At 36.7% G+C, this 22,332-nt stretch overlaps 3 protein-coding genes across 17 annotated transcripts in view; 1 reads left to right on the forward strand and 2 right to left on the reverse strand.

The window, feature by feature from the left end:
- The first annotated feature begins 378 nt into the window (after positions 1–378).
- Positions 379–12,752, forward strand: LOC138932202 (battenin-like). 7 transcript variants are annotated; one of them, XR_011446758.1, is made up of 10 exons: positions 379–889; positions 2,752–3,880; positions 4,359–4,513; positions 5,154–5,312; positions 5,789–6,125; positions 6,771–6,920; positions 7,009–7,149; positions 7,365–7,497; positions 11,274–11,647; positions 12,242–12,752. XR_011446758.1 is itself a non-coding variant. In XM_070293793.1 (9 exons), exons 2-9 carry the CDS (start codon positions 3,698–3,700, stop codon positions 11,318–11,320), a joined length of 1,305 nt encoding a protein of 434 aa, XP_070149894.1. In that variant the 5' UTR covers positions 1,446–1,783; positions 2,752–3,697; the 3' UTR covers positions 11,321–11,729. The 7 variants fall into 7 exon arrangements, 3 of the variants coding, with proteins under 3 accessions (XP_070149894.1, XP_070149896.1, XP_070149895.1); XR_011446756.1 differs by lacking the exon at positions 379–889 and adding an exon at positions 1,446–1,783; XR_011446757.1 differs by lacking the exon at positions 379–889 and adding an exon at positions 1,446–1,783 and having other exon boundaries at positions 2,779–3,880.
- On the reverse strand, positions 10,116–12,650 carry LOC138932203 (actin-like protein 6B). Its single transcript, XM_070293796.1, has 6 exons — positions 12,482–12,650; positions 12,177–12,380; positions 11,290–11,727; positions 10,733–11,073; positions 10,498–10,593; positions 10,116–10,415 (listed from the first exon to the last, which is right to left on the reverse strand). Exons 1-6 carry the CDS (start codon positions 12,504–12,506, stop codon positions 10,251–10,253), a joined length of 1,269 nt encoding a protein of 422 aa, XP_070149897.1. The 5' UTR covers positions 12,507–12,650; the 3' UTR covers positions 10,116–10,250.
- Positions 12,753–13,190: 438 nt separating the features above from the next.
- Positions 13,191–22,332, reverse strand: part of LOC138932617 (cell adhesion molecule Dscam2) — a 194,085-nt gene continuing 184,943 nt past the window's right edge. For 4 of the 9 annotated variants that reach the window (XM_070294630.1, XM_070294629.1, XM_070294633.1 and 1 more), the window contains 9 exons: positions 21,565–22,164; positions 20,700–20,969; positions 19,841–20,295; positions 19,164–19,431; positions 18,433–18,591; positions 18,118–18,272; positions 16,325–16,544; positions 15,643–15,733; positions 13,191–15,523 (listed from right to left, as the gene is read on the reverse strand). In XM_070294630.1, the coding sequence (XP_070150731.1) occupies positions 15,262–15,523; positions 15,643–15,733; positions 16,325–16,544; positions 18,118–18,272; positions 18,433–18,591; positions 19,164–19,431; positions 19,841–20,295; positions 20,700–20,969; positions 21,565–22,164 (2,480 nt within the window). In that variant the 3' untranslated portion in view covers positions 13,191–15,261. Of the gene's footprint in view, positions 15,544–15,642; positions 15,734–16,324; positions 16,545–18,117; positions 18,273–18,432; positions 18,592–19,163; positions 19,432–19,840; positions 20,296–20,699; positions 20,970–21,564; positions 22,165–22,332 lie in introns of those variants that run through there. The other 5 variants (XM_070294631.1, XM_070294632.1, XM_070294634.1 and 2 more) reach the window with 5 other exon arrangements.

Genomic DNA, 22,332 nt, shown 5'->3' on the forward strand with positions numbered 1-22,332 from the left:
GTTGCTTATCGCGCACTAGATTTACGCACGTGTATAATTATTTCTATTTCTTTCTTATTGTTTTTGACTAATAATATTTATATTTATTTAATTTTATATCTTTACACTTAATACAAAATTTTTTTCTAGGAATTAATAGAATTCCTCTCTCTCTTTTTGTCTTTCTTTATTTCTTATATTAGTATATATATTGTTTTATTATTCTTGAATAATTAAATATTACCAATATATTTTATTGCATATTATTATTTATATAAAAAAAAAAAAAAAAATTTTTTTTCAAGTAAATTAAATTTTGTTTTATTCCTTTTTTTTTCTTTCTTTTCTGTGCTTATGTTATCATCAATATTCCATACCAGTTCCAATCAGCTCGGTGGACGGAGGTTGACTTAAGCGGCTTGTTGTGATCATTCTAAACTTTTTCAAGAGAAGCCGAGGAGGAGATATCGTTGGCGATTCTTATCGAATGGTCGCGCTTACATCGATATATATATGCCGATTTCTTTCTCTCGTAATAGAATTTACATTTATTCCGAAACTGGAACTCGTTACGGCAACCACGATATAGCTATTCTTATTCTTGCTTGTCGATCGCGCTATCAAATCTTGACAGTGATTGTTGCGAAATTAAATTCGTTCGTGAACATTCTGAGAGTGTGTATAGTTTTGCAATCTTTCAGATTATAAGTGAAAACCATTCTTTCCGCGAACCAACGCTCCGAGAGATTTTGGCAATCTGTTTGAATCCGCGTATTGTCGTCTCTGTGATGCTGCTACTTGCGTTTGTGATAACCCTCGTTTGTGATAACAATAGAATTATTATTCTATAAGAAACTCTTTGCGATATGTATTTTAATAGATTCAGAGAAAATTCAGAGACGAATTTCACGTGAGTATCTTGTGCGTTGATGAAAGAACTACAAACGCAAAATAAATATCATTGTGTTGCATATAAATATTAATTATTATAATTCCATGATACATTTTTAAAACTCAAACTCATCCTTCACATTTTAATTATTTTGCATTTATCATATATTTATTAATAACGTTATATTTTTTACGTTTTTCATAAAAAAATGTAATTATTTCGTTTTTGATTATATTATTTTTAAATCGGTTAGAGTTATATATATGAGATACGAATATAGATTATATTGACATAAATAGTTCGGCTGCAACTATAAAAAACCGATTAAAACCTCGCAAAAAAAAAAAACAATGATGTCATTTTTTGATAATTGTATCTTACAGGAAGATTATTATATCGCAACTTGGCTCGTTTGTTATCGCGAGTAATGTTTTCAGTAACTTGTAGTAAGTGGAGCAAATATAAAGGAAGAGAATTCCTTACATAGTATAAGCAATAAATTTTATCGTGATCTAATCGTAAAGCGAAAAATAAAAATTTTAGTATATCAAAAATTTATTGTTTTTATCGCGTGATTTGTTTAATTTAATCGGTTTGGACGTTCGTTTGGATACGTCTTATTTAGTCAAATAGTTCTCTTTCTTAGCGCGATGACGTCGTTGTAATTGCATTGCATAACCGACTGAATATCGTCGGAGGCGGGTCAAGTGCAATCGAGTCGTTCCTTCACAGTATCATGACAGTCGCGTCTCACTCGCGCAATGTCAAAAACTGTCAGTGTTGCAATTAATAAATTGACCGTTTAATTGATTATCGCAGAATGGATATCGAAGAAGTCACCGGTGCAGATCGCTTTAAAATAAATAGAGGAGGGATAACACGGTATACGAGTATCAAGGGTATCAGAGAGCGGTAAAATAATCTTCGTTCATAATAATCTGTTTCAAATGAATATATAAAATCGATGTCTCTTGTCGTTTGTCACTTTATTTCTATTAAATAAGTTAAATTAAATAATACAAAATAAATTAAAAAAAATAAAGTTCTTTCTCTTATGCAAACATATTTTTTAAATAACATACTTCGCAGAATATATTGTATTATATGAAAATTTCATAGCGATACACGTGGAACGTGCATTAGTCAGATAGCGAAAAAAATATTTGCGTTGTAAAAGTAAATATCGATAAAAAACACGATTTCGCTCTTTTGCGCTATTTTAATTTTTATTTGGAAAACGAGTGTATTTTTATATATATGATAAAAACAACACGACACGCGAAAAATTTTACATATGAATAAGAATGTATGGGATATTTTCAAGTTCCTCGAGATATATATTTTTATAAAATATACATTCCATTATTTATTTACACGTGCTACATATTATTCCTGTTTATTCAAATTAAAGAAATTAAATAACGTGCAAAACACAAAATTCAACAAATAAAACACACCGTAGATGTTTCAAACCTCGTTTCTGTGTCAGCTCGTGCAAAACCATGCGATAATACCAACCTTGAATGAGTGTAGAAAATGCATTTAACTCGATGATTGATAGTATTAGATATAAATATAATCGCTGGATATAATCTTATTATGACGTTTAAGAATTTATGTAAACTTGATATAAAAAATAATTTTTTATACAATATGATTAATATGTAAATTAATTTTTAATTATTATGTAAAATAGGTATAAATGTATAGTCCATATTTTGTTATTCGTCTATTTTGATTTTTTTCGTATTACATTGTATAAAACACTATACGCATGCTAAAGTAGAAGCAATTTTCCTGAAATGTCAATGCATTAATCTTTGTTTAATTTGTAATTCTAATCTTTAATTTCGCTCACGCGTTGATCTTTTTATTAATAGCTCGCTATGCCGCTTGTGTGTTCAAAGGATCCGAACGACTTACGCAAGAATCTACGCAAACAAAGGGATCTACGCAAAAGAAGCCATTTACAAGAAATATTTGAATTAATTGACCGAAGTGACCTTCGATCATTGCTTGTTTCTCTAATTTTTAATCAAGTCAAACACATAGTGTGTGATTCTAAAATTGTAAAAAAAAAAAAAATAGATAAAATGTTTATCTATCGAGAAAGTTGTAAGGAATGCGCTTTGAAATTCATCGACAACGATAAGTAATGATCTACTGGTGTATACATATAATAGAAAAAGTGCATTCGAAGAATCATTGAAGAAATCAAACAGCAGAGATTGTATATATTTAATAATTCTTTTCTCCCAACAAAAGAAGAAACATTAAATTTGATGATAAATTTTATTTTTACGAATGATTTATTGCTTGTAACGACGAATTAACGTCAATCATTTTTTAATTAAGTTGAGAACGGGAGCTATTGTTGCTTAAACGTAGCAGTTATCCTCTTGTCATTATCTTTTAGCTTCCAGTGACGATCAGAGAAGTTTCTTCAGAGAAATTTAAACGATGCTAAATCCGCTGTAGAAGTGTTCTAAGCGAAGAAGCGCTACGCGGTTAAAGTGACAGAAGCAGAATACGAGGCAGTATTTGCGAAGAAGCAAAAGAAGCAAAGGACAGTAAAAAAGGGAAAGTAAGAAAGAGCTATAGAAGATCTATAGAAGAAAAGAGAGAGATAAACGGACCTTTTGAGAGTTCCACTAGCAACGTAGAACCGATTTAGCATATGCTTCGTTTAGGTTCGAGACAAAGGCAAGGATAAGAACAGTCGAGTGGCAAGAAGGGAGTTAGAATATAGACAAAGAAAGACAAACGAAGAGCGACAGGAGAGAAAGAAAAATACAATTTTGTTTTTTCATATCCGATCTTTTCGAGATGAATAAGAACAATTCGAGTAACTTACACATGACCGAGAATATTGACGAGGATGCTACTGTAAAGAAGATACGATGGCGCAACCTCGTGGCCTTCTGGATTCTCGGACTGTGCAACAATTACGGCTACGTCGTTATGCTGAGCGCTGCCCATGATATCCTCAATATCAAGTTCGGTGATAAGGTGAGTCGATTCTTATACGTTTCTCGCTCGTTTAAAGTGATGGATAAATTGACGTTTAAATTGGCAAAATGATTGGAAGTAAATTAAAATTGCATTATATTGAAAGTAATTAAAAAATTACATTATACATATTGAATTTTTGTATCCTATAACTGAATTAAGAGTAGAAAGTAAAAAATATTAAGAAATGACAGAAGAATAATTTTAATATCAAATAAAATTAAAAAAAAAAAAAAAAGATATCTCCTTGTAATATAATTTTTTGCGTGTGTTTGTGTAATATAGAAAATAATTATAAAATATTTGAAATCTCTCAGATTAAAACTTTGATAAAGATATAAATATGGCTGCCGACAAAAGTAATTAGATCGATTTAGCATTGGTGAAAAAATCATTTGAAAATTCCGATAGATCAGAATTAAGAATTAATGAAATTTTTTAATTTTGACATGGAAGATTTTTTTTTTTTTTTTTCTAGAATTCCACGCTAAACACAAATGGCACAAACATTCCGTCGCATACGACGGGGATTCGTTCATGCAACACACTTTCGACCGGTGCAATACTCTTGGCAGATATTCTACCAGCATTGGCGATTAAGATGACGGCACCGTTCCTACCGTTTCACGTAAAGTGAGTATTTACGTATATGTTTGTCTTTTGTTTTAATCGTTACAAAGTGAGCACTGCAAATGAATAATTGTTGAATATGTGTCTTATTTTTATTAGCGATTTGAAAATAAAGCGTAAGACACTTTTTTTTTTCACGAAACATTTCTGTTATTCTTCTTTGGATCTTATGAGCGATTTATCTCTCACATAAATATTCAAATTTCAATAAGTCTCAGCCCTTTTAAAACTTAAAGATTAAATTCTTTAAATTCTTTAAATTCTTATCTGTATATGAATATACGCACATTTACAAGAATTTCATTAGCTCTCTTGATCTGCACGCGAGATAACAGTTCGGCGAATAAAGATAAGATTTCGTTTAATTTGCGTAACAATTGAAGATCTTTTAATAATGATGTATGCATTCTTAGTACAAATAATAACAAAAGTGGTAAAAAATTGTAACAATTGAAGATTATGTGGCCAGATATTGCAGCAAAAATTAATTAATGCGTTTTCATTCCTATATGCATCATACTTGTGTAACATGACAGAGAGTTGACAACTAGAATCTCGTATAAGACCTTTTCGCGATGGGCAAGCGACAAAGCTCCAATCTTCAGTCAAACTGCTAATCAATTTATCGACTTATTAATTACAGTTTTCGAGTCGCTATCTGTGTGTTATATTCCGCTGCGGGATTTCTCATGGTGTCATTGAGCACTGTTGAATGGCTCGCCATTGCGGGCGTCGTCATAACATCGCTTTCCTCCGGCTTGGGCGAGGTCACCATGCTCAGTTACAGTAATCAGTTTTCCAAGTAAGTATACGCTTCCAAGTCATTCGCTATTGTTTATATTACGATGCTAATGCGTGTCTTTCGTTCATTATGTTCATTAATACATACCGGAAATTGATTACATAGTTGAACAAAAAAAGAGTAATTATTTCTATAGCATATATAAAGTATACATAAATTCTAAGGTAAGGTAAATTATCTTAAAAGCCATTTAAAGTATTGTCATGAAGTGTAGCGTGTTTGAAAGATTGTCATCTGCTGTGACAGTAAATACGTTTCTAGAATGCTAAAAACGGAATATTTAGACAGTTGCGACAGAAAAATAGTGATAAGATAATGTATAAGGCGGCTTTCAGATCTGTTAAAAAAGATGTGTAATAAAAATGTAATAAACTCTATCGTAAATTCAATGTAATATTAATTTCATTTTTCATTTTTTTTTAATATGTTTCTTAGCTATCGGAATTTAAAATGTATTAATTAATTTTTTTTTGCAGTCAGGTGATTTCGACATGGTCATCGGGAACAGGAGGCGCCGGAGTGATCGGTGCCTTATCTTACGCCACTCTTACTACGGTATTGTCTATCGAGAACACATTGTTGATCATGTTAATTGTGCCACTTTTGCAAGCAATCGCGTTCTGGTGTATTTTGAAACATCCGACGCATGCCAGAATATCAGTTATTAAGAACGATGTCGAGAATCAAGAGCAGATTATCAAGGTCCCCGAGAAGAGCATCAAGGACAAGATCAATTTGATGCCTGGATTGTTGAAATACATGATACCGCTCGGGCTGGTTTACCTTTTTGAATATTTCATCAATCAAGGCTTGGTATACGATATTTTGTTACATCCTTATTACCTTTAACCGTTAGAAACGTGTTTGTTTCAGTTAAATCTACTTGTCTATTTATATTACAAACATCTCTTCTTCTTTCTGTTAGTATTATGTGTTGTAAGGATTGTTGTTAAAAGGATACGGGATATATAAATTTCTTTCTTTTTATTTTAAAGAAAAAGAGATATATGCAGGAACTACATCGTTTAACTATTATTTATGAAACATATGCTCATACAGTTTTATAAATTATTATGCGACAATTAATTTTAATTAAGGGAAGACCGGGGTTGGTCGAGATTCGGAACAGATTGTTAAATTCAATTTTCATTTAAAAAAGATTTTATCTATTACTTTAAATATAATAACTTATCCCGGACCCCTCAAAAAATTTGCTCAACATCCGAGGTTGATTGTTACAAGTGTTGCGTTTTGATATATTTTCTACTAATGTTAAAAAATAAATAATAATTTTTTATCAAAAAAAACTAATTTCTATGCAGTAGAAGCATGTAGTTCTCGAAGATGTTTTTGTAGCATCTATCAAATTTATAGATTAGTTACAAAAATTTATAAAAAAAATAAAAAATCCGTATCAACTAATCCCAGTTTTTCCTAAAATAAGCGATATATTTATAGTATGAGCTCATCGAATTCGATGACATTTGGTTGAAACCACACGAACAATATAGATGGCTCCAAGCGGATTATCAGATAGGTGTATTTATCTCGAGATCATCGGTAAACCTAGTTACGATTAACAGAATTTGGATTATGTCCGTATTGCAGGTAATTATATTGTATATTCGAGGGATTGGACGACTTATATGTCGAGTCTTCGTAAAATTCATTTCACAAACGATCATTTTTTTTTCAGTTTATTAACGTCATACTTCTCCTCTTTGAGACTCTTTTCTATTACATACCGAATATATGGATCGTTTTCGCCCTTGTATCGTGGGAAGGTCTACTTGGTGGTGGGGCGTATGTGAACACTTTCTACCGGATGTCGACTGAGGTAATGAGGTTATTATTATTAAAAAAAAAAAAAAAAAAAAACAATTTTAAAATTATATTAAATAATGCAAATCCAATAATATAAAAGCTAAGTTTGTTGAATATTTCAATAGAGAACTTATGTTTTAAAGGAGAGTGAAAATTATTCTGTCATTCTCTCTGCTCTCTATCTGACAATTTATTTTCTACGATTGTGCAAAATTGATTTGATCGCAGATTTCGAAAGAGAATCGTGAGATCTCTATGGGAATCGCAACGATGTCGGACTCGATCGGGATCGCGTTGGCTGGCTGGCTGTCCATGCCGGTCCACAATGCCATTTGCAAGCTGCCCCAGCCGAAGAGATTAGGTAGCTAAAGATATCTCGAATTATTTATCTTATTTGTCAGGCAGAGTGATAACGATGAGGTTTCCGCGTGCGGAAATTTTTCTTTCTGAAAGTTCTTTAATGCGATACGTCGATATTTACAGCATCGATACGATTTGTTTCTAGTAAGCATTTAGCAATTGTACGTAGACTAAACGTAAGTTTTATCGTGTGATTGACGTTTGGTATACTATAAGAAAGCGACTTGATTATTAGCTTATTTGTTGGACAATTTTGTAATGCAAATATTTACGAAGTTCGCGATATTTCGAGGTAAACTAGCGTTAAAAAAACAAATATCTCAGGATGCATGAATTTTCATCATCCATTGTATAAATTTTAACTGTTTTGTAAACATATTTAAAAAGAATTCTCGCTCTTTCTCGGTATCTTAAACAGAAAGGTTGACACAGTGTGTCATTACGACATAGTGACTTTTTTCTCTTTCAACTTTAACTAATGCAGTTCACTTGATAAGGACCAAAACCATATGTTCGAAACGTTGTGATAACAATCGAACAATAAATTGCCAGTCGTACATTATATAAACACTCCTTTAAAAAAAATAGTATTATCTCTTCCCTAAGATTAAAAAAAAAATTTTAAAGCCCCGACCGTCTCGCTTCAGAATTTTTTAGATTCATGTTTTTCACGAATCGATTTACGATTCATATAACGCAGTTTTGATTAGAAACATCTCCGAACTTTATTCGATACAAATGTTTAAAGGATTTAAAAAGAATAGGCCATATATTATGCATACTCATATACAATACATTATATGACGACATAGCACGTGACAAGCTTGAAGCACGTGACATATTAGGAATATTGACGCTTTTTTCTTATGAAATGAATAAAAACTTTTTCGAAATAATGTACACTCTCGGTTTTCTGCGGGTTGTACCGTACTTTATGATACTCACTTAAATTTCGAATTGTACTGCATTCCTGTCTATTTTTTTATGATAGTGTATCTAAATTTTTTGATTTGCACTGTGGTTTTGTTTCTTTTCTTTAATACGTAAATGAATTTGGAAACTACTAAAACGTAAGTTTTTGATTTTTATATCGTCGCATTATTTCCGGCAACGACACAAATGAAAACAGATTGTCTCGTGTGTATTTTGAGATTGTATATCACGAAATGTTAATCTCGTTCGAAGACTATCTCATAGTATTAATAACTACACAGTAACGAATTGATTTCACCGAAGAATTATAAATTACTTAATAACATATCATGTTTCTATTTTAATATATTATACTCTTCGTACACATTTTGATTGAAAGATTGCGATTAAATATTAAACTTTTTATGTCGATTTTAATAAAATTGATATGATTCGAGAAAGCAACAGCTCAATATTTTTCCATTTTATGGTGCTGTATCTTTTTTTTACAATAATTCCAATAATAATATTATTAATATTGCATTCACATTGTACAAAAATATAAATAAAAATTACATTATAAAAATAATTGTAAATAAAAAATACAAACTTATAAAGGTTCTGAACGAAACTTTGAGAACTAAAATTTCGATTTCAGTATGTTGTGAATTTTGAATCGTTGCCTCCTCGAAATACGCTGTTCTTGCATTTATAAGCATTCTTTAGTCACCTCACAGTTCAAGCAACATTTTTTTCCTTTCGTATCAAAATACCTACCTACTCCAGCCTTTTAATACCGAAATCGATTTTTATATTTAATAGGATATATAAATAGCGATTACGTGATGCTAGCGATATTACGTTTACAAAGTTATGATAATGTCGCTTTTTTTTTTTTAGGATAACTTATTAGAGCGAGAATATCCGCGATAACGGATGTTACTATTGTCTGTAAAGCGAGTATTTTACTCTCACAGTGAAATAAATATGTCTAATGACGATCTATTACAAAATAGTCTACATCGCGTACATCCATTTATACGTTCGCGAAATGACTTTGACGGAAAAAGTGTGATCGTTCTCTCCTAAAATATACGATGTACATGGAAGATTCTTGGAGCAATTAGGAACTGTATCCTTATAAGCCGCGCGTTTTATATTTATACTTCCCCATCTAACACTAAAGTTGTCTAAAAGCGAGTTAGAGCCGATTAAATATTGCTTTTACCCGCGTTACACAAGATGTTTTTGATTAATCGCACTTCCCGTAATCAGAAGTACGTACTAATTGCTTCGAAACGCATCCTGTAAAAAGTTTTATCGTGCAAAAATTATCTTCCGAGAAAAATTCTTCGCACATTATCTAGGCATTTTGTAGAATCCTTAAACACTTAGGCGTTTCAGAATGCGTTTGACAATTGTTGCTCACGAGGACGGCTTACGTTACACCGTCGCCATTACATCGATCGTTCTATAAAACGCTTTTAAAGTAAAATTTATTTGATCGATATTTGTGATCGAACTAAAGATCGCGAAGCCTATCTTCTTTTATTATATATTAATATATATATATATATATATATAAAATAAAATAAAATAAATATATTTTTTATATATTAATATCCAATAATCATTCAGATATAACACAAATGTGTTACACAAAAGAATGTTGCAGACATCTAAACAATGTACTAATTTTCTGCTCAAATATCTGTGCCTTTGAAATTTTTGCGTTAATTATTATAAAAAATATTATTCATTAGATTAAAAATGACGAAAATAATTGATTTGCAAAATTGTAGTTCTTATACCAAGATTTGTCAGAGTTTCGCCATTATTGAATTACGCGCATCTTTCCAAAATGAGCTTGCCTGATTCTTCGTACTCTTGACGTGACAGCCACATTTGCTGGAAGGATCCCAAAGAGCTGAGGATCGAGCCGCCGATCCAAGCACCATAACGACGCTCACTCGAGCTATTCGCGCTAATTATTTTCAGTCTCATACTCTGCAAATCAAAGTCGAATTATCGTAAAGCGAGCGCGAAATTAAATTTCGATAATATTATACAATATAATAAGCGCGCTTACCGGCGGGGTCTTGCTGGCCAAATCCCGATTCAGTCTCTCGCCGAAACCCTGAAGACACGAGTTGCCACCGGTCACCACTACGCTACCGTACAAGCTCTACAACATAAATATTTCCTTATAAAATAATGATAACCGACATTTTTTTTTCCTCTATTGACACAAAATCGACTTTAGATTCTACGAGGAATTTAATTTGATCGAAGTAGAATATTTTTACGAATTCGAGAATACGTACTGGTCTGATGTCCATGTCGCACATCCCGACACTCGTGGTGACGAGAGGGCCGACCCCTAAGATACTCGCGCCTACACCCTTAACATTGCTGGGGTCAAAAAGGGCCTCGGGTATCATGAGCCTCACGGATCCGAAATCGTCGTTATATCCGGTCGGAAATTCGTAATGCTTCATGGGCAGAGTATTTGCTATGTCTTCGTCGTACGGACTGTCCGACACTTGGAGACAGTTCATCTGAAAATCCTGCAGAAGCTCTCGAACCATGTAGCTGAGCCAGGAAGACGTCGGCTGGGATCCGGTCCGTCTCGTCCAGCGTGGTGGATCTCTCTCTCGCACTACGTCTAGGAAAAATATATAAATTTGTAAATAAAAAATAATTGAAATTCTTTTTCAATCTCAATTATTATAAAAATCGATCGGAGACGTTCAAGCATAGCTATTGTAATTCTTTGCGTGAATACGTGAAACTTAAATAAAGTTATCTTTTTTTACACAATCTTTTACATTCTATTAATTATTTCTTTTACGTCTGCATCTATAGATCGCGAGGGACGAACCTTTGCTAGCAACGAGACAAGCCGGTATTAATTCGATGTCCTTCTCCTCGAAGAATTGCCTACACTGCATAGTGATGAAGTCGCCACCTAAAGGACTTTTGACGATTCCTTGGGTGATAACGTAACCGTCGTGAACCGGTACCGCGCTGGTATGCGTGGCACCGCTATCCACGACCATCGCCGTGGATCTGCCGTTGGCATACGCGGCTAGTACGGCGTTCTTGCAGATGTACATGGCCGGCACGTTAAACTTCTCGAACATCAGCTCCAGCAACTTCTCGCGTTTCAATCTGGTGTTCCATGGACACTCGGTCATCAAGATCGGATGGTGTTCGGCTAAGGCATGTAATCGTTGCTTGTACGTATATTCGGTCAGTCGTTCAAACATGTCCCAGTCCTCGATCATGCCGTCCTTCATCAAACTCACTATCTCCATATCTGAGAATCGAGAGAGCAGATTCTTTAATATTATAAATAATTTACTATAAAATAAATTATGGAAATATTAAGGAATATCAAGAATTTGTCGAAAGTAAACGATAAAAATTTTCATGAAAAAAATATTTTATATAGAGATTATTTACATTTGTATACAACAAATAAAATCATAAGATATGTTTTATAGAAAAATATATCAAATAAATATTGCTTGATTTTGAGTCCCCATAGAGCAAAATCTTCCTGATCACAAGGCTCGTCTTCGAAAAATCAAACAATTTTTTCTCTAAAACATATATACGTATCTTAGGAGCGTAACAATTTCTGGTAACTTACCCGGTACACATATATACCTACATATATATAGGAAGAGAAGATATAAACATGAGTGATTCTTGTAACGTAATATCTCGTTATGATATAATGTAGAAAAATTCGCGATAACGTACCCTTTTTTCGCACTTGGATAGCCGTGACGTCGATGTTGTAATGCTTCCTGTTGACGTTGTTGCAGTCGATCCCGCCAGGATCGGCGGCGGGTTCCTCCCACACCCCGAGGGTCGTTGGGATCTCGGCCTTCGGCGAGTCCTCGCCGCCATATCCCACGCGGAGGCTCTGGTGTCCGACGTCGAAGATGATAGCACCTACCTCGTCTGGGGTAACAATCGAGAATGACTACACGGGATTGTCGCCGGTGTAAACGCGATCGCTTTCTAACTCGGGAAATAATTATGCAGAGCGCGGCCGTACTTACCACCGCCGTAGACACCACCGCTCATAGTATCTGAAGGGAGAGGAAGACCGGCGCATGCCTAGACGGAGCCTTTCTACCCTTGCATGCGTATATACGCAAACACACGCATACATATCCGAATTCGCGAGGATTGCGCGGCTGCTCCCAGGACTAATCGATTGTCGCTTTGATCTTACGAAGAATAAACTGAGGAGATAAACATAAAATAAATATAAAAATAAAATAAATAAACGTAAAATAATGAGACGCGGTAGCAAGTCTAGCAATAACTTTACAGCGTATCTTTCTTCTTTTAAAGGGACGATGTTATATAATGCACAGAATTATAAGAATTTATACAAATATAGATAAAAGACATATTTACTATGTCACATGTTATAGACAAGAGAGATTCAATTTTTTTTGCCGAGTAATGATTTTTTTTTTTTTTTTTTTTTTTTTTTTTTTTCAGATACCAAAACAATCGATTCTATCATTATGTAGTTATTATCAATTAAATTCATTTAATTATATCCGATCAAATATTTAAAACACGCATTTTTTCTAGAAGATTTTTTAAAAATACATTTAAAAGAACTACTAGCCTTCATCACTTTGCTTTTTTTTTTTTTATATTAATTTACGTGTTTTTTGTAGAAAATTGATTCAAGCTTGAGAGACTTTTAAAAATATGAATAGGAGGTAAATAAATACGAGAGACAAGCACACATTTTCCAATATGGAATTAGTGTTGTATATTTTACAAAGTAAATAGAATATAAACAATCTAAAGTCGTCTAAAACACAATAGTACGAATTTCGTGGTAAATCATTTCGTGTGTCGTAAAGATAGACGATATATCATCAACAGGGCGACTCCTCTCGCTTTCCTCCACCTCGCGCGCCGGATGACAACCGGAAATAACGTGGTGGTGAGCGCGAACGACTTGACGGCTGACTGGAAAGATCATCGAGCGTGAACGATGACCCAACCAACCAACGGGGGGGGATGAAGCGTCGGTCAAACTGATTCGATGGCAACATATAGTATCACGGAGGCTGCGTTTCGCGCTGCGTGGCGATGACACGCACTCTCTCTCTCTCTCTCTCTCTTTCTCTTTCTCTTCCTTTCTCCTCGCGTATCTCAATCTAATCTTTCTAACATCGTCATCATCATCATCGGGGTCCGTCGATCGTTAATCGACGCAGGCTGGCATCGCGCGTCGTTACGCGTTTTCTTCCTCCTCTTCTTCGTTTCTTCTTTCGTCTGACGGGAGAGGGTCCGGATGTCGCGAATGTGATGTGGGCGATTCGTGTTGAGCGAAGTACAGCGGGTACATTAGTGAATAGATAGTTTACAGACATTATGCTTTCGGTTGTTACGTTTAACGCTACGTGCGAGTAATTCGTCTACTAAGGCTAGGTTTACGCTTGACATTTATCGACACACATGTTTGACAGTTCTTTCCCATATTAGTGTAACTCCTTTTCTTGGCTTTTGCGCGACATTTATACTACAAACTACGCATGCAAGTGCGATAAATGACACACGTAAACCTACTACGATGCTTCTCAGTCTCTCGTATGTAAAGATGAAACGACACCGACGACAACGACGAACGAGCTGGCTTTATTGCATTACATTACTTCCTCCCTTCGCTTCAAACATACACTCTTCGTAGAAGTGGAAGATCGACAGGTATGCGTTATTTTTTTTTTCATTCATTTTATGCGATGAATGAATGTTCGATCGGATTGTGAATAACTGGAAGACAAAGGAAACACTTGGAAGTCGCGTATTGCTCGCTTCGATATGCATGTAACAAGTCTCGCCAGACTGTTTAATAAAGTCTGGGGAGAAGGATTCAGGGGTATCATGGTCAATCGTAAATTTTTTCGCAGTCGTTGGTCGTTTTATTGTATATATAGTAAGATGGCAGTTACCATTAGAATTTTACGGTTTAATTATACAGTCGTCGCGTGTTTTCGCGTTTTCATACTTTCGCTATTGTAATAATTACTGCAGGACATCGTGTGGTGTGTGTGTGTGTGTGTGTTGTTGTGTATCTGTGTATGTGCATCGGTGGCGAGTGCTCGTGCAGAGATCGTTTCCGGAGGGAAGAAATCCGAGATGGATGCAGATTACGCCGCCATTTTAACTAACTAGGATTATTACACGAAGTGGAATAAACATGGCAGTTTTTTCTTTTTATTACGAATTGTCGTCGACATCGCCGTATCGTATAATTCCTGCCATGATATAGAACAGACAACAATATAACCCGAGCCGCTCCGCTCAGCGACACGAAACCTTCGAGGTCCCACCGAGCGGAACCAAACGGCAGCTTATATAGACTCTCTCTGTCTCTTATTAAACTTAACTTTGTTATAATCAATCTGCCACAATGTACGTGTGTGTTTGCCTAATTGTATTAACGCGCTTATACACTTAAATTCCGATACGAGAGAAATAATCTCGATTGATATCATTTTCTTCGCAAAAAGCGAAGCTGGCAGCTCTTGTGGAACACATCGTCGAGTTGATAGAAAGACATCACGCGTTCTCGTCGATCAGGAGCAGAACTGAAGGATAATATTAAATTTTGTTACTTAAAGGACTGGCGGGGCCGGACACGAGGCGCCAATACAAATTAACGAAACGACGGACCGCGGCTTACATTATTAGATTTTCGCGTGCTTTTCACTTTATAGCTTTTTTTTTCCTGTCTTTTTTCTTTTTTTGTTTCCTTCTACATTACGACGGGGTTCTCGTATATCTCATCGGAGGCTTTTACACGTATTTACACCGCGATTACAAAGTCACGGACGTTTCGTTGGCTGTTGTGGCCGCGATCAAAGTCGCATTCGGCCTCGCTTAGCTCAAACGCGTCGGAGAAGCCCGAGGGTGGGTCCAGTTTGGGGACGAACAGGTTTCCTGATCCGTCACGCTCCTGCTCCCGATTGGCATAGGAATTGCCCGACTGGTGCTTGGGATGGCCAGGCCCGGCGATTGACCCGAAGTTGGGGGCCTCCTCGCTGGTACGACGCGCCAGCTGTAACATCCTGAGCGCAAACAGGCTCTCCTTCATCTCGTTATAATTATTATAATTCGATATAATTTAAAGATCCACAAGAAAATATTAATAAAAATAAATTATATCGACTGACGATTAGAGGCTTACTTGGGTCTTCCCCTTCCAGGAAACGATTTTCTCTCAAAAATCGGTGAGGGTTCTGTAGACGTGCTAGATTCTGGTCCATGGTACAGGAAGTCTGCAAAGCAAATGTTTCCCCTTTGCGTCATTCGCTTACTATGTCAAACAACGAACGATTACAACGATCACAGTGCTTTCGCGCGATGAACACCCTCATCGTGGATCTAATATATTGCGCAGCGTATAACAATCGGTTTCAAACGACAAGCAAGATTCTGCAACCAAGGAAGCTAGTACATACACATACAAATATGCGTCAAATGAAATTTCGCCGGGAAAACAAACAGCGTACACGCGTTACGTCGTGGTCCTCCAATATTTGGCGAATGTTCGCGATATCGACAGAACCGAAATATCCGTAGCTAGATCCAGAGGCAAGCAACGCTCACATTCGGGCCTCGGAGAACGGGAGCTTGGAATCCTTCATAGGATCGATTCTCTAGAGAAGATGCGTCGAAAAAAAAAAAGGAAAAAAAAATCGGAGACTCCACTTCTGGACTTAGAAGCTACTTTTTTTTACTATTCTACTGCTACACTTCTGAGGAGATAGAAAGAGAGAGAGAGAGAGAGAGAGAGAGAGAGAGAGAGAGAGAGAGAGAGAGAGAGAAAGAGAGAGAGAGAAAGAGAAAGAGGTGAAAATATTGCATACTGTGGACGCGCGAGTCGGCCGCAGATGCCGAGTGGTGCGAATCGACGAGGTGATTGGAAGACTCGGTTCGGCTGCTGGTCCCGACTTCCGTGTCGCTGTCCGAGCCCAGGGTGTCGTACTCCTCCGACTCGGACTTGCCCTGACTGACCTTGTGCACTTTTTGTAACGGCGCAGAGGACGAACGGCCTCCGCGCACCTTAGTGTACCGGTTGCAATCCGACTGCAATCAGACGGAATTGGTTTCCATGAGATAGCGCACGTCGGCGCATCCAGTATCAGCGGGATCTCGTTTCCCTCGGCGGTCTCTCTCGATCCGATCGCGAAGCGATTCGTTCGGATATTATAGAGCCCGTTGTCGAGATTCGTGACCTCGTCACGATACGTTCCGATCTTGCCGGGTATTAATAATTTAGCCTGTCGAGATTGCTGCTCGAGAAACGAGGCGACGTCGCAGAAAACTCGAATGCGAATTCATCGATTCAAGCGGTAACAATTTAGAAACAGACAGAATAAAATATATTCTGTTTTAAAAAAATATAAATTTTATTTTTTGAAAATCCAAATATCTGTGTAAATCCATTTTTCCTACGTGTGTATAAAAATCAGACATATATATATTTAATTTTCTATAAAAATAAAAATCTTTCTATTAGTGATTAATTTTTTTGACAGAAACTAAGATATTATTAATTATTGAATTAAGATCAGCTCAAAAAGGAATATTTCATTTGTTATTAATACATGAATATAAGAAACTTTTTATATCCCATTAACCTTCTCTCCATTTTTCTCTAAGGATAACGACGGTTTTATTAATCATTTGTTCCTCTATCTTCCGATATATATTTTTTATACTTCTTTCTATTTAAATATGATAATGGAGGGGAATGTGTTAACGAACTTTCGTCATAGTTCATACAGAAAATCTATTCTACTTCGTTGACAGGAGAGCCGCGGGGGCGATGCGATGAATCATGAGAGAGCTTTGCGCTACTGCTAGCAGAGAGATACGGCGTAGAGATGCGTAAATGACGAACAGCGTACGTTAGGGGTCCAGTGGTCTGCGCTCTAATCGATTATACCGCAACTCCACGATTCGCGAAATTGTTTCAGGACAAGAGCTGCGAAACGAAACGAGATGGGACCAGCAGTCGCAACGATGTAACTCGCAATGAGACGCTAATTACTACTAATCCTCTTTGCGATTTTTCGTCTCTCAGTATCGGAGACAACTCTCGCATTCCCGAATTATAACGTAATTTAAAAAAAAAAAAAAAAGTGATGTTCGTGCGCGCGAATTAAAATTCGCGTAATTACGTCACACGTCGCATCGATCGTTCGCTCGAGGATGCGAGTGACCTAAATATTCACACAGTGAAGGGTCGCCGACTGCGCCGTGAGGATAGGGTGATTTCGGTGCACTGATCGGGATGCGCGCATGCAACTATCGTGAGTATAACGAAGCTGGGAACATATGAGAATGAATGATAAAAGCGTTGAAACTCGTGTCTTCTCCACGCACGTTTAATGTTAAAACGCGAATAAATTTATATTTTGAGAACCAAGGCGCTTACGCGCGGCTTGATGTTGACGTTGAAAAAAAGCTCAAGAGATTACACAATTGAATATTATATAAAGTTCAACGAGTCTGTTATTATGCAGATCCAGAAATTAAATCGTAGAATAAAAATCAGAGAAATATATGAAAATAGAAAGATGATGCGATCAAAGTAAAAACGTGCGTCGAGGTGGCGGAGTAATTCCAATAGCGATACAAGATCGGCGGACGATACCTCTCGTAACTGAAGGGTATCGGCAGTGGAGAGACGAGGGTCGTGATAGACGAAGGTCTGGAGAGGCGCGGCAGAATTGCAGCGGCTGTCGCCTCCAGCAGGAACGCTCTCCTCCAGCTGGAACGTGGCGTACGGGTAGATATCTTCCGAATATTCTACAAGCATGTTCGACGGTTAATTATATTTTTACTTTGGCTATATATATATATATATATATATATATATATATCTTTCTCTCTTAGGCCTATTCTCCGCTTATCGCTCTTATCGGTTTTGTAAAGTATAGGAGAGCTCAATCTTATCCGTCTATCTTACCTGGTATCTTTTCTAACGTAGCCATCTCGTGTATTGGCGAACGAAGCGGTTTACGTACGGTGGCGTAATATTGCTCGCGCTGTTCCATGTTCTGTTTATTGTCTAAGGCGGCCGCGGTTTGAGCGTCGTGAAGACTCCCGATGTCGCCCATAAAAGGACCTGCGAGATGCGAATATAATCGATCATATATATATTCAATATATATATATATATGTATATCGTTTTAAAAATTTAATGAGAGTATAATTGACTCTTCTCTAGACGATTTATCTTAAAACTGAATCTTACAATATGATATCGATTCGATTATAAATTTAAAAAAGATTAAAATGTAAAAAAATTTTTTAACAAAAAAAGAAATTTATTACAAAAATTAGGCAAAACTGCATAAAAGGTAATGCAATTCCGATCTAATCGCTACTTAAATAATGTTACAAGGGAGATTTTTCTGAGTAATTTCCCCGTAAGAAATAAGTAGGGGGACAGAGAGAGAGAGAGTATTGGTTTTAGGAGATATAACAAATTAAAATTTCACAGTTTTAACGCCATTCACAGTTTTAATAGAAATTTTTTTCTAGGAATTACTCGGAAGAATCTCCCCTTCGACATATTTAAGTTAGGCAATAAAATCGGAAGTATGTTACCTTTTATGCAGTTTTAGTAAAATTCTTTTGCCATTCTTTTGTAATTTTACTTTTAAAAGTCTACATATATATGCGTTGGATTCTAACGTTTGCGGAAGCAGTAAAAGACAGCGCCGGCCGCGGCGATAACCGCGAACGAGCTTAACACCAGAGGTACGATGAGCTTCAGATCCGAGTAATTGTGCTGGGGGATGTAATGATCGATCTCGATATCGGATATAGTCGTGCTAATATGGGGCTGCAACGTCGTTATCTTATACTCGGCCACCGATGAGCCCGCATCGTTATGGGCTCTTATGCGGATGTCGTAAGTAATCCCCGGCTGCAATTCGCTCAGAGTATACGTTTTTTGCACCTGCAAAATATGCATACAAGTCGCTGTATCTTAAAAGAGTTCGCCTTAATATTTATAGCAAGAATAGATATAATATTACAGATTATTATGTTTAAACGTTTCTTCATAAAAGAATTTGCTTCGAATGAAGAAATCTATTATTAAAATTTTTTAATTTATTAAAATTAATAAATTATTATTATAAATGTTATTAATATATTAATATATTATATATGACAGATTAATTTATATTTTTTATCAATAAATTGATAAATTAAAAATTGTTAAAATTAAATTAATTTTAATAATAATAAATTTATATAGGGAGATACGTCAGAATATATCTTTGAGAGAGAAAAAAAAGAAAAGCTTTCTCTTATACAGAAAGTTTAATCTATAGTTATATAATATATCCTGGATACACACATACCTCTATATTATTCGAGACGAGCGTCCAGATGTTTTCGCCGTTCTTTCTGTACTCTAGCTCGAAGAACGTTATGGGGCAACCCCCGTCGTTCCACGTACTTAGGTGCAGAGTGATCCACGAGACATTGACCGTGATAAACTTATCACCGGTACCGGGCGATTCGTCCGGCTTCGAGCCCTTCGTGGTTGCCTTGACGATCTCGCTGGGTCTGCCCATGCCGATGCGATTGTACGCCGTCAGGTACATCTGATAATTGTTGCCGCACCAGAGCCGCGGCAGGACGAAGCTGCTCACTTTGTGCGAAACCTTGAATTCCTCCCATTCACCGGACTCGCGTTTGTAGTGTAAAATGTATCCGCGGATCGACGAACCGCCGTCGTCGCCGTTCTTCCATTGCACGTTGATGGAATTGCTACTGGTACTGGTCGCGTGCAATAATGGCACCGCAGGTGGAACTGAAAGAGATAATATTGATTTAAGGATCGTGCCTTGTAGGCACCGTACGTTACGATCGTATGTTACAAGTTCCTTGAGAGAGAGCCGTTCTGACATTGAGATATTTTCTTCCTTTCCAAACGTGAGATGATAATGTAAAATACATAAGATAGCGAAAAAGTGATAATAAATGATAACAGTATTCTGCAAGATACTACGTCTATATCTTCTTCTAATTAATATTATATTAATCCCTCTTCATTAATAGTTTAATTTCATTCGATTAAAACTTTTTTTAAATATATTTATTGATTCTTTTAATAGTTTATTTGTCAAATTAAATAGAGACAAATCTCTCTTTTATTTCTTCACTCTCTTGTTAAGCTGCTAAATATTTTACGAAAATTAAGACCAGCATTTTTACCTTGCACGGTTAAACGATGAGTTATTTGATCGGAACCGTGGCGATTCTCCACGAAGCAAGTGTAATTTCCGCTATCCTCTCTATGGAGATCGACGATCTGCAAGGATCCATTGATATGGAGGGATACTCTGGCGGATGGCTTGACTATCTGACCCCATTGCTTCCAAATAATAGAGGGCTCGGGCTTGCCCACGCTTTCGCAAGGTAACATGACATCTTGCTTCCATGGCACGACGAGCACAGTACCGAATGAATATACGGCGGCACGAACTGTAATGAAAGATCGAGCGAGAACCTTACTCCTTGAAGAGAAGATAAATACTATAAACGCGGTCATCTAAGTTAGCTTCCGACCGCTGGGCAAATTCAAGAAAATGTTTCTTCCGACTGAGAAGATTTTTTAAAGTTGCCGTAAAAGAGCTTTGCGAGAAACTTTCGCGAGATTGGTGGAGAAATAAAAAGCGCGTCCCTCTCATTTAACAAACATAAACACTCGGGTATCTCGTTACTCTAGTCAGCTGTAGACAATTCACTTAACTCGTGGAAACGGATGTTTTTTTCGATCGGCGCAACTTTTGCAACTAGTTCAATTTGCGTGGAAAGATAACTTTTGCAACTCAAAGTTTCGCGAAGGGAGTTGCGTATTTTCGATATCGCAACCGCATTTTTGCACGATCTTCTGGTTATATTACGAGTACACCAGCATTATTCGGCGTTCACGATTATAAAAAAAATATTATACATCTATTTTTAACGTATTAATTATTAATGTCTCAAGATTTAAATTGACAGACACACGATGGGATCTTAAAATTAATTAATTTTACAATTAAAATAGGAGATAGTTCCTCTGCATTTCTTTTACCTTCGCTGGAAGGTGAGATCGTGACAGACGAGGTCTGCGAGCCCTCGCCGACGGAGGTGACCGCCGCGACGGTGAATTCGTACTGGCTCCTTTTGTGCAAATCCTCGGCTTGATAGCTGGTCTGATACGGCGGTAGAGTCCTCCTATGCCACTTGCTTTCCGGTCCCAATCCTCGAATATGCACGTTGTAAGCGGTGAGATTGCCGTTGCTCTTGAGGGGCGGCTGCCACGAGACGATGATTGCCGTGGCCGAGCTAGCGACGGCTTTGATGCTGGCCGGCGCTTCCGGTAGGTCCTCCTCGGTCACGCAATAAAGGGGCAACGAGGCGACGCCGTCTCCCGCCCTGGTGGACGCCAGGACCTGGACCGAGTAGTTCATGTACTTCTCAAGTCCGTGGATCATCACCGTCAGAGCGTTGGTGATCTTCATCTCCGTCGTGATCTTGGTCGACTCCGCCAGGACATCTGTGCTCTCCCACATGACCTTGTAACCCTTCAAGATCCCGTTCAGACTCGAATCGGGCGGGGTGTCCCACGAAACTTGCAAGGACGTTGACGAGAGCGCGGTGCAACGCACGTCTTGCGGAGGATTGCTCGGGACTGAAAGGATTCGAGGTTTTCATGAAATATCCACAAAGTGATATACTTCGTGCGTTATGGAAAAATCTCTCGTCGAAATTTGACACATAAATCATCATATAAATTTGTCAAATTTACCAACACTAAAATTCCTTACAATAACCTGAGGCTTACGTTCGTTTAAAGAGT

This window comes from Polyergus mexicanus, unplaced genomic scaffold, assembly GCF_030449975.1.
Source record: "Polyergus mexicanus isolate NDT 795.1 unplaced genomic scaffold, iyPolMexi1.0 SCAF_4, whole genome shotgun sequence".
In the NCBI taxonomy this organism is placed as follows: domain Eukaryota; kingdom Metazoa; phylum Arthropoda; class Insecta; order Hymenoptera; family Formicidae; genus Polyergus; species Polyergus mexicanus.